Raw genomic sequence first — 10357 nt, 5'->3', positions numbered from 1 at the left:
CGGGCTCGATCGCCAGTGGGGGGGCGTGCAGGAGGCAGCCGATCGATGATTCTCTCTCATCATGGATGTTTCCATCTCTCTCTCCCTCTCCCTCTCTGACGTCAATAAAGATACTATATGTTAAAATAAAAAGATGCTGTTGGAACAAGAGGCATCGCCTGGGTGGCCTCGTGTCTGAGGGACCTCACGGTGTGTCCCTGCGCATCTGCTCCGTGAACCAGCTGCCGTCTGGCCCCACGGCCCAGGGCCTTTGCCCCGATTTGTCGCTTTGCCAGGAACGTCCTCCCCCGGCTCGCACCCTCCAGGCCTCGCCCCCGCGTTTCTCTGCGGAGTTACTTCACGCGTTCCTCCCAGGAGCGCTTCCAGCGGCACACGTCCCGGTTTATTTGTGTGTGTGGTTATTGTTTTGTTTCTAAGTCTCTCTCCTCCACTCAAAGAGCAAGGCCAGGCCCGGCCGGGCCAGTGTGGCTCCGTGGTTGAGTGTTGACCTATGAACTAAGAGGTCAGGGTTCGATTCTCGGTCAGGGAACAGGCCCGGGTTGCGGGCTCCATCCCCAGTGGGGGGCGTGCAGGAGGCAGCCGATCCATGATTCTCTCTCATCATGGATGTTTCTCGCTCTCTCTCCCTTCCTCTCTGACATCAGTAAAAATATATTTAAAAAAAGAAAAGAAAAAAGGAAGGCCAGGACCTTGGGAGTCTGTCTGTGCTGCTCACGATGCCATGGCCTGGCCCCAGCACACAGTAGGCCTGGCACAGAGCGGGTGGTAGCAGGTCTCTGCTGCAGGAGTGAGTGAGTGAATGAATGAATGAATGAATGAGTAGGTGCCTCTCCTCTCTGGGAGGTGCCGCGGAGCCGGGTGCCCGCGGGAGCCCGGCCGGTGCCCCCGGCTGCTGCGGGCTGAGGGGCGGACGGCCTGGCTCCCTCCTGACAGAAATGGAGCGGTCACCGCTCACGGCCGTGGGCGAGGCCCCACGCGCCGCACCTTTGTCCTGGAGAGCAGTCGTGTGTTGGTTGGAGGCTTAGCTCTTGACAGAGGCGATGTCTCAAGTCCCGAAAGCTGGGGGCAAAGGTGAGACTCAGCTGCCAGCTCTTAGACAAGAAGAGGCCAGAGACACAGGGGCGGCCGAGATGGCTCCCCGGACCCGGGATTGCAGGGCCGGGCTGGGTCTCCCGGTGGGGGGGGGGGGGGGGCGCGGGGGGGGGCGGGTTGGGCAGCTGTGGAGGCCTCCACCGATGGTCACCAAATGGGAGGGGCATTTTCACCTGCGGACGGAAAGCAGTTGCTCAGAAGCCGTCTGCCTCCGCGGGAGAAACTGGCCCCTTAATGAAAGGCTCGCAGGCCGCTCCTGCCCCAGGGCCTTTGCACGGGCTGTGGAAAGCTCTTCCCGATTTCTGCTGGGCTCCTTCCTGCACTTCCTTTGGGCCCTTTTTGTTGTTGTTGTTAAACCTCATCCGAGGATATTTTTTCCATTGATTTTTTTAGAGGGAGGGACGGGAGAGAGAGAGAGGAAAAAAAAACACTTCGATGTGATTAAACCTGCAACCCAGGTACCTGCCCTTGACCGGGAATCAAACCCTCCACCCTTTGGTGTGAGGGCCGACGCTCTAACCACTGAGCAACAATGGCCAGGGCCTTCAAATGCCGTCTTCTCACAGAGCCCCCCCCCCCAACCACCCCCTTTAAATGGAGTTCTCCTACCCGGCTGGTGTGGCTCAGTGGTTGAGCTTAGACCTATGAACCAGGAGGTCACGGTTAGATTCCGGTCAGGGCACAGGCCTTGGTTGTGGGCTCGATTCCCCAGTGTGGGGCGTGCAGGAGGCAGCCGGTCCATGATTCTCTCTCATCATTGATGTTTCTATTTCTCCCTCCTTCTCCCTTCCTCTCTGAAATCAATACAAATATGGAAAAAAATTAGTAGCTGATTTTAAAAAGTAAAGGAGAAACCAGCGAAATTAGTTTTAATCGTGTGTTTTATTTCACCCGCCATGTCATCGATCCAAAATACTGAGGTCGTCTGATGACCCCGGTTTCCTCCTGCGTCTCGGACCCTCGGCACCTCCCCCTGGGACGGGGCCCCGTCTCCGCAGTCGCCCCGCGCAAGCGGCTACCGTATCTCACAGCACAGCTTCGACCTGTTATAAAATTTACCGGCGATTGAGATCCGCCAGGCCTGGGGGCTTCCTCGCGCCCACCGCTGTGGCCCCCGCACCCGGCTCCGCGGCCGGCACACAGTAGGTGCGCAGTCAGTAGGGGCTGCACGAGTGAACGGCACGTGAGCGCCTGCTCTGTCCTCGCCCGGGGTTGGGCCCCAGACGTGGCCAAAGGCGCTGGCTTCCTCTTCCTGGTGGCCTTTCCCTGGCGCCTGTCCCCCCGCCCCCTCTCGCCTCTCTTCCTTCTACTCACTTCCCCTTCCTCCCTCCCCTCCTTCCTTCTCCTCAGCAAAGACCCAGGGATCGCTGCCCCAAGTGACCTCGGGCCAGGCCCCGCCCCGCCCACACCAGCTGGTGCTGACTCTTTGAAACAGAGCCACGAATTCCACGCAGGACCTCCCCTCGCCATGGCTGCCTGCGGGGGGGTAACTCCCCGGGATGGGGGGCGGCCGGCAGGGAGCGAGGGTTCCACCGTGGGCACCTCGCTCCCTGTGTGGCCAGGTGAACGCGTTTAACCCTCCTGATGCCCGGGTTGGCACCCGATCCCTGCTGCTTCGGTAAGGAAGCCGGGCCCAGACTGTAAGCCAGGTGCCCCAGGTCAGCGGGTTCTTCTTCTTCTTCTTCTTCTTCTTCTTCTTCTTTTAAATGTATTTCTTTATTGATGTCAGAGAGGAAGGGAGAAGGAGAGAGAGATAGAAACATCAATGATGAGAGAGAATCATTGATTGGCTGCCTCCTGCACGCCCTACACTGGGGATCAAGCCTGCAACCCAGGCCTGTGCCCTTGGCTGGAATCGAACCCGGGACCCTTCAGTCCGCAGGCTGACGCTCTATCCACCGGGCCAAGCCGGCTAGGGCCTTTTTCTTCTTTTTTAAAATATATTTTTATTGGTTTCCGAGAGGAAGGGAGAGGGAGAGGGAGAGAGAAACATCGATGATGAGAGAGAATCATGGATCGGCTGCCTCCCGCACGCCCCCGCACTGGGATGAGCCCGCAACCCGGGCCTGTGCCCTGACCTCCTGGTTCCTAGGTCGACGCTCAGCCCCTGAGCCACGCAGGTGGGGCCCAGTGCTTCTGTTTTGTTTTGATTAATCTTTATTGTTGAAAGTGACACAGATGTACCCTTTCCCCCAGCAACCCCTTCCTACCCGCCCCCTCCCTCTCCACGCGGGTGTGGGGCCGAGGAAGAAGGTAGGGACGTGGCTCTGGCGGCCTCTCTGACCTCAGCGCTGAGCACCTCGTCCTGTCACCCCCCCGCGTCCTCTCCCGCATCCTGGCCCTGCCTCCTCCCGCACGGCCTCTCTAAATCACGGCCCAGGCTCCCCTTCTTAGACCTCCCCCGCATCGGAAGTGCCTCCCCTCACGGAGGTCACGGTGGTCATGGGTCCCACCCCCTTTCTTCTCCAACTCTCTCTCTGGTCAGGTGACACCGTGGCGTGACATGACACCCTCCCGCCGTGGCCTTGGGCGTCTTGGGTAAGCACCACGCACGTTTCGACCTTGGAGGCCTCGGAGGCTCCGCGATAAATCAAACTGAGATGGAGCGAGATGTTCAAGGCGGGAGTCCTTGCTCAGGGCGGGGGCGGGGCGGGGCGGGGTCAGGGTCAGGGCCAGCTCTTAGGGAATCGGTTCGGTCCGGAGGAGGACACGGAACACATACACGAGACCGTCCCCGGGCCGATGTCCCCGGGCCGACGCCCCCCCTGGCGGACACCCCCTGGCCGATGCTGCTGACGGGCTTCAGGAATTCCACGCGATATGTTTGCGAGTGGATCCGTGTGCGGCCTGATTTCGGGGTGCGTTCATTAGCCAGTGGGTGACCTCAGTGTTTATTGAGTAATGACTACCCGTGCGCTCACAGTTCCCCAACCCTTTCATCTTTCTTTTTTTTATTAAGCAGGGGTTTTATTTTATTTATTTATTCTTAATCCTCACCCAAGGATATTGCTCCCATTGATTTTTAGAGAGCGTGGAAGGGGGTGGGGCGCCAGAGAGAGAGAGAGAGAGAGAGAGAGAGAGAGAGAGATCCGTTGGTAGAGCTAGAGGCGTGTGCCCTTGACCGGAATCGAACCCAAGACCCTTTAGTCCGCAGGCCGCCGCTCTATCCACGGGAGCCAAACCGGCCGGGGCCACCCCCTCTCATCTTCACGGCAGCCCTTGGGGACAGGCCCTTCTCCCCATTGGACAGATGAGGAAACTGAGGCACAGAGCTGGCCAGGCCACTTGCCCCAGGACTTTGGGGGGGGGGGAACCCCTGGAGGATGGATTTTTTGGGGAGTCTGTTGCTGATCGGGGTCTGGGTGGGACCCTGCTCCTGGCACCCTGGGCAGGGCTGGGTCTCTGTGGCGAAGGCAGTGCCGGGCAAGGCTCTCCGGCCAACACGTAGCAGGTGCTCAGTCAACACGGACTCCGGCAGGGCGGGCCGCGCAGGGACGGCCGCTGTCCCCACCAGGGGAGCCCCCGAGGGCCTGGCCCTGCGCCCTCAGGGCCCCGCCTGCCTTCCCCGGTACCAGGGACACCCTCCTCCATCCCCGTGTAACCCCACCTAGAGAGTGAGGGGAGTGGCCTGGCCCTGGCCGGTGTGGCTCAGTGGATAGAGCGTCGGCCTGTGGACTGAAGGGTCCCGGGTTCGATTCCTGGTCAAGGGCCCATGCCAGGGTTGTGGGCCTGATCCCCAGTAGGGGGCGTGCCGGAGGCAGCCGAGCCATGATTCTCTCGCGTCATTGATGTTTCCCTCCCTCCCTCCCTCCCTCCCTCTCCCTTCCTCTCTGACATCAATAAAAATAAATTTAAAAAAAGAAGAAGAATGGTCTGCATCCGGGGTCCAGAACTCAGGGCAGGCCTGGGTCAGACTGGGGGGACAGGCGCCCACCTATTTTAATTCCTGGGGGCGCTCACTGCCTGCAATTACCCACCATTCCTTGGCTCACGCCTAGCCATCCATCGCCCTTCACCAGGAAGCGGGGACCTAGCTCTGGGCGCCTCTGTGTACCTGTTCCCCTCTCTGTCACCCAGGTCACCACTCAGGGCCCGCACCCGGAGGACTCCTCCTCGGCTCCTGTTTGCGGTGGGCACGCGGTGCGTGGGGTCCCCCCGGGCCCCGGCTTTCACACGCTGCCTTCAGGTGGTGGTGGGGGGGCCAAGGTCCGAATGCAAAACATAAACACCACTGGGCCAGGCCAGGTGGCGCGGCGATAAGGCGGGCGGGCTGGGCCGGCGGGCGGGAGTTCCTTTGACTCAGGGTGGCGGGAGGCCTTGCTGATAAGGTGGCTCCCCGCAGCCCAGAAGGAAGGAGCCGGGCAGATATCTTGGGGTGCAATTCCAAGTCCAGGGTGTCAGGACCCCGAGGCAGGAGCCCCAGGCTGGCTCAGGGAGAGGCTGGTAGAGCGTGTGTGTGTGTGTGTGTGTGTGTGTGTGTGCGTGCGTGCGTGCGTGTGTGTGCGTGCGCGTGTGTGTGCGCGCGTGCGTGTGCGTGTGTGCGTATATGTGTGTGTGTATGTGTGTGTGCGTGTGCGTGTGTGTGTGTGTGTGAGAGCCCGGGTGCCTCCCCTCAGTTGGGAAAGTCTCACTAAAAGTGAACCGGGCTCCAGCCGGTGTGGCTCAGTGGATAGAGCCTCCGCCTGTGGACTGAAGGGTCCCAGGTTCGATTCCCCATCTTGGCACCTGCAGGGGTTGCGGGCTCGATCCCCAGCAGGGGGCGTGCAGGAGGCAGCTGATTGGTGATTCTCTCTTGTCATTGATGTTTCTCTCTCCCTCTCCCTTCCTCTCTGAAATCAATAAAAAAAAAATCTCACAGCCCTGGCCGGTGTTGCTCAGTGGATAGAGCGTCGGCCTGCAGACCGAAGGGTCCCGGGTTCGATTCCGGTCAAGGGCACAGGCCTGGGTTGCGGGCTCGATCCCCGGTAGGGGGCGTGCAGGGGGCAGCCGATCCATGATTCTCTCATTGATGTTTCTATCTCTCTTCCTCTCAGAAATCAATAAAAATATTTTTAAAAATCTTACAAAAAAAACACCCTTCATGGACACAGACAATGGGGTGCTGAAGGCCTGGGGCGCGGGGGGGGGGGGGCTGGAGGGGGTCCATGGGGGAAAGAGGACACAGGTAATACTTTCAACAATAAAAAATTATTAAAAAAAACACGCTCTTTTAAAACAAAAAAGTGAACCCGGAGGCCGGTCAGGGCTGGAGAAGTGGGCGGTGGTGGGGGGGGGACAGGGCGGGAGCAGGTGGGGGGAGGGGAGGGGAAGCGGAGGGGGAGGGGCGCCCGGCCCAACGGACGCCGGGGCCGCGGAACCCGGGGGGCCGCCCCGAAAGGGAAGCGGAGGCGGGGCGGCCCCGCCCCCTCGGACCGTCCGATCCGCGCCCCGCCCCGGCCCCGCCCCGGCCCGCCCCCCGCCCGCGGGCGCCAGCCCGAGTCCCGCGGCCCCGGGCGCCGGGGGCGGTGCGGCGGGCCCTCCCGGCGGCGCATAAAGCCGGCGGCCACCTGCCGGGCCGCTCCTCCGCCCGCCGTCCCGGGCCCGCCGCGCCGCCGCCGCTCGCGTCCCCGGAGTCGCCGCCTCGGCCGCCTCTGCGCCCGGACCCCGTTCCCTCCGGGCGCGCAGATCCAGGAGCGCCGCGTGGGCCCCGGCGCGCGGACATGGGCGGGCGCTGCCGGGCGGGCTGGGCGGCCGCGGCGCTGGGCGCCCTCGGGCTGCTGTGCGCGGTGCTGGGCGCCGTGATGATCGTGGCGGTGCCGCCCTTCATCAGGCAGCAGGTCCTCAAGGTGCGTGTCGGGGGGCGGGCGCCGGGGGGCGGGGGGCCAGGGGTCGGCGGGCTGGGCGCCGGGCTGCGGCCGCTGCGCCCTCCCCACGGCGCCCCCCGTCCGGCTGAGGCCGGGAGCGCAGGGGAGCACCCCGGGGCTCGGCGGGAGGCTCGCTGGGGAGGCCCGAGTGGCCCACCACGCGGGAGCCCGCCCTCGCGCTCCGGGGTGCCCCCACCCGGCCGGTCCTGGCGCGGGGCCCGGAGCCGGGGAGCGCGCCCACACGCCCGCGGGGGTGTCTGCTCCCACCGCGGCTGCCTCCGCCTGTGCCCCGGGAGCCCCGGGCTCCTGAGGGGCGCCCCTGGGTGCCAGGCCTCGTCGGTGCCAGCAGCCACTCTCTCTGCTGCCCAGCCTCTCCCGGGGAGCCCCTCTTGGAGGCCAACCGCTCCCCCTCCCCTGCCCTGCCTCCCTGGCGCAGGATAAGCCGCTTTTCTCTCCAGAGCCACCAGGGCGGGCACAGGCCCAGGGCTGGGCGGGCAGGCAGGGTCCCCGAGTTACACAATCCTGCCCTTTCCACCGGCCCCGGACCGCCCGGCGGCCTTCAGACGGCCAGCTCCTGCCCTGGTTTGAATGGGTCTGGAGTCGCCCAAAGGCCCCGGAGGCTGCAGGCTGCACTTGAGCTCCACAGCCGGCACCTGCCCCGGTGGGAACCGGAGGCTCACCTCTGCCCACGGTCCCGCCGGCCCAGAGCTGCGCGGAGGCGGGTACTGTCTGTCCCTGGCCAGGTGGCCGCTCTCTCTCCCTCCCCTGCTTTGCTTTAGGGCGACGTCTTCAGAACAGAGACGTGCCCGGATTCCCCCACTCCATGCCCCATGCCCAGCGCAGGGGGCCTGGAGAATGAATGAATGAATGAATGAATGAATGAGTGAGTGAGCGAGCGAAGGAAGAAGCCTTCCTCTGCTTAGACCTGGCCCACCTTCCTGGGACCCGGCCAGGCAGGGACCAGGTTAGGCCTGTCTCAAGGTCTGGGGGGGGGGGGGGGGGGGATGGGGGGGGTGACGGTTGTCGGATCTGAGTCACCTCGGCCACGTTGTAGTTTGTGATTTGGTTTTCAAATCTTGTCCTAAATCCTGTGACCTGATGGCGAGGAGATCCCGGTGAGGCCCTGAGCACCGAGTTCCTCCCGGGTTGTGTGTGTGTTTTGCGTGTCGGAGCGTGTTGTTGTTGTTTTGGGGGGGGGTGTTTTTGTTTTTCGCTCTGTCCTCTGGCGATGGTGGGGAGAAGCTTGCGTGGGGACCCTCAGACGACAGAATTGCAGCTTTGCCCGCGGCGGCGGCCGGCGGCGGGGAGGGGGTGGAGGCCTGCGATACTTTTCAAAGTTGAGCGCTTGACCTCGGCCGGTGCTGTGGTGTGAGCTGAGGGCACGGAGGGGCTGACGCCCAGGAGGCGTGGTATGTGGTGTGAGCGTGGGGGGGCCTCTTGCTTTGGGGGGGGGGTGACCGTGGGGGGCGGGTTGGTCACCGGGAAAGAAGGTTGTCATTCCTGGGCCTCTCTCAGTGGGTCTCCTTTCTACGGCTGTGGATTCCGTTAGGCATGTCCGCTGTGTGTGTGTGTGTGTGTGTGTGTGTGTGTGCGCGCGCGTGTGTGAGTGTGTGTGTGAGTGTGTGTGCGTGTGTGCGTGTGTGTGCGTGTGCGTGCGTGTGTGTGTGTGTGTGTGTGTGTGTGTGTGTGCGCGTGCCCGGGCACCGCCTGATTCCCAGCCCTGCCTCGCCCCAGCTGTCCCGGAGCTGGGATTCCTGGGCTGAAAGTGGAGCGAGCGCGGCCGGCATCCTCCGTGACTCTGCGCGGCGATTGGTCCGAGGCGGAGTGGCGTGAAGGCTGCAGGCCAGCCCTGCCCGGCCCGCGCCTCCGGCAGGCCCCGCGCCGGCCCAGGCCCGCTTCCTCCGGAGAAGGGGCCAGTGTCCAGGGCCCGGCGGGAGCGGGCGGGCGGGCCCCGTGTTTCCTCTGGCTGCGCACGTCCGCGGCCGACATGAATGGGACGCTTGTGCTTTGATTTCTGTTTTGATGTGTTTGGGCTACTTTACTTTGAAAACAAAACTCACTCGGGGAAAACAGAACGTCTTCCTCTTGTTCGCCACCCCGGAGAGCCCTCCATCGCCATTCCGGGCCTTGGCCAACAGGGACGGGGCCAGCACGCACTTCTACACGTTCATACGTGTTTTAAAAAGATGCTAATTTCAGCGAGGAAGGGAGAGAGACAGAAGCATCCATGAAGAGAGAGAATCATCGATCGGCTGCCTCCTGCACGCCCCCCCACTGGGGATGGAGCCCGCACCCCGGGCCTGTGCCCTGACCGGGAATCGAACCCCGACCTCAACCACGGAGCCACGCCAGCTGGGCACGTTCATCTATGTTTTTTCACACATTTACGTACACAGCCACTTCGTTTCATTTTTAAAAAAATATATTTTTATTAATTTTTTACAGAGCGAAAGGGAGAGGGAGAGAGAGTCAGAAACATCGATGAGAGAGAAACATCGATCAGCTGCCTCCCACACCCCCCCCACTGGGGATGTGCCCGCAACCAAGGTACATGCCCTTGACCGGCATCGAACCTGGGACCCTTCAGTCCACAGGCCGACGCTCTATCCACTGAGCCAAACAAGTTTCGGCAGCATCGCATCCTTTTTTTTTTTTTTTTTTATTTTTATTTTTTTTATTTTTCTTTTTTTTTTCTTTTTTTTTTTTTTTTTTTTCAATTTTTTTATTAAGGTATTATATGTGTACATATCTTACCATTGCCCTCCCCACACCCCCCTCCCATATATGCCCCCACCCCCCAGAGTTTTGCATCCATTGGTTATGCTTATATGCATGCATACAAGTCCTTTGATTGATCTCTTATCTCCCCCACCTCTCCCTAACCTTCCCCGCATCCTTTTTTTAACTATTGACTTTATTAACTATTTTTATTAATTCTAGAGAGAGGGGAAGGGAGAGGGAGAGGGAGAGAGAGGTAGAAACATGGATGATGAGAGAGAATCATGGACCGGCTGCCTCCTGCACGCCCCCCACTGGGGATGGAGCCCGCAACCCGGGCCTGTGCCCTGACCGGGGATCGAACCCTGACCTCCTGGTTCAGAGGTGAACGCTCCGCCCCCGAGCCCCGCCGGCCGGGCTCGTATTATCATTTCTCTGTCCCTCTGGGGGGCCCCATGTGCATTTCCCGGGCAGCTGGCGGCGTGAGGAGCCAGGCAGAGTTTGCAGCGCCTGCCGGCTCCCGGAGCCAGGGCTGCAGACCCCGCGGGCGGGCCGTGATCCGTGGGGGAGGGCGGCGGGCCGCGGGCGCGTCACGTCACCTGTCAGACAGGGCCCGTCGGGGCTGCCTGCTGGCGACACGGTGACGACACGGGCCGCGGCGTGTGAGTGGAAGTGCCCGGGGGCACCGCGGCCCTCCTGCGAAT

The 10357-nt window shown here is 62.2% G+C and overlaps 1 protein-coding gene across 3 annotated transcripts in view; it reads left to right on the top strand.

Moving 5' to 3' along the window:
- Positions 1 to 6644: 6644 nt before the first annotated feature.
- SCARB1 (scavenger receptor class B member 1) overlaps positions 6645 to 10357 on the top strand; it is a 37335-nt gene continuing 33622 nt past the window's right edge. For all 3 annotated transcript variants that reach the window (XM_079762647.1, XM_079762646.1, XM_079762645.1), the window contains exon 1: positions 6645 to 6917. In XM_079762647.1, coding sequence (XP_079618773.1) covers positions 6792 to 6917 — 126 coding nt within the window. In that variant the 5' untranslated portion in view covers positions 6645 to 6791. The remainder of the gene's footprint in view (positions 6918 to 10357) is intronic.

This window comes from Cnephaeus nilssonii (genome assembly GCF_951640355.1).
Source record: "Cnephaeus nilssonii genome assembly, chromosome: 22".
Lineage (NCBI taxonomy): Eukaryota > Metazoa > Chordata > Mammalia > Chiroptera > Vespertilionidae > Cnephaeus > Cnephaeus nilssonii.
Note: the sequence above shows the minus strand (reverse complement) of the source record. Positions and strands in the feature narration are given on the sequence as shown.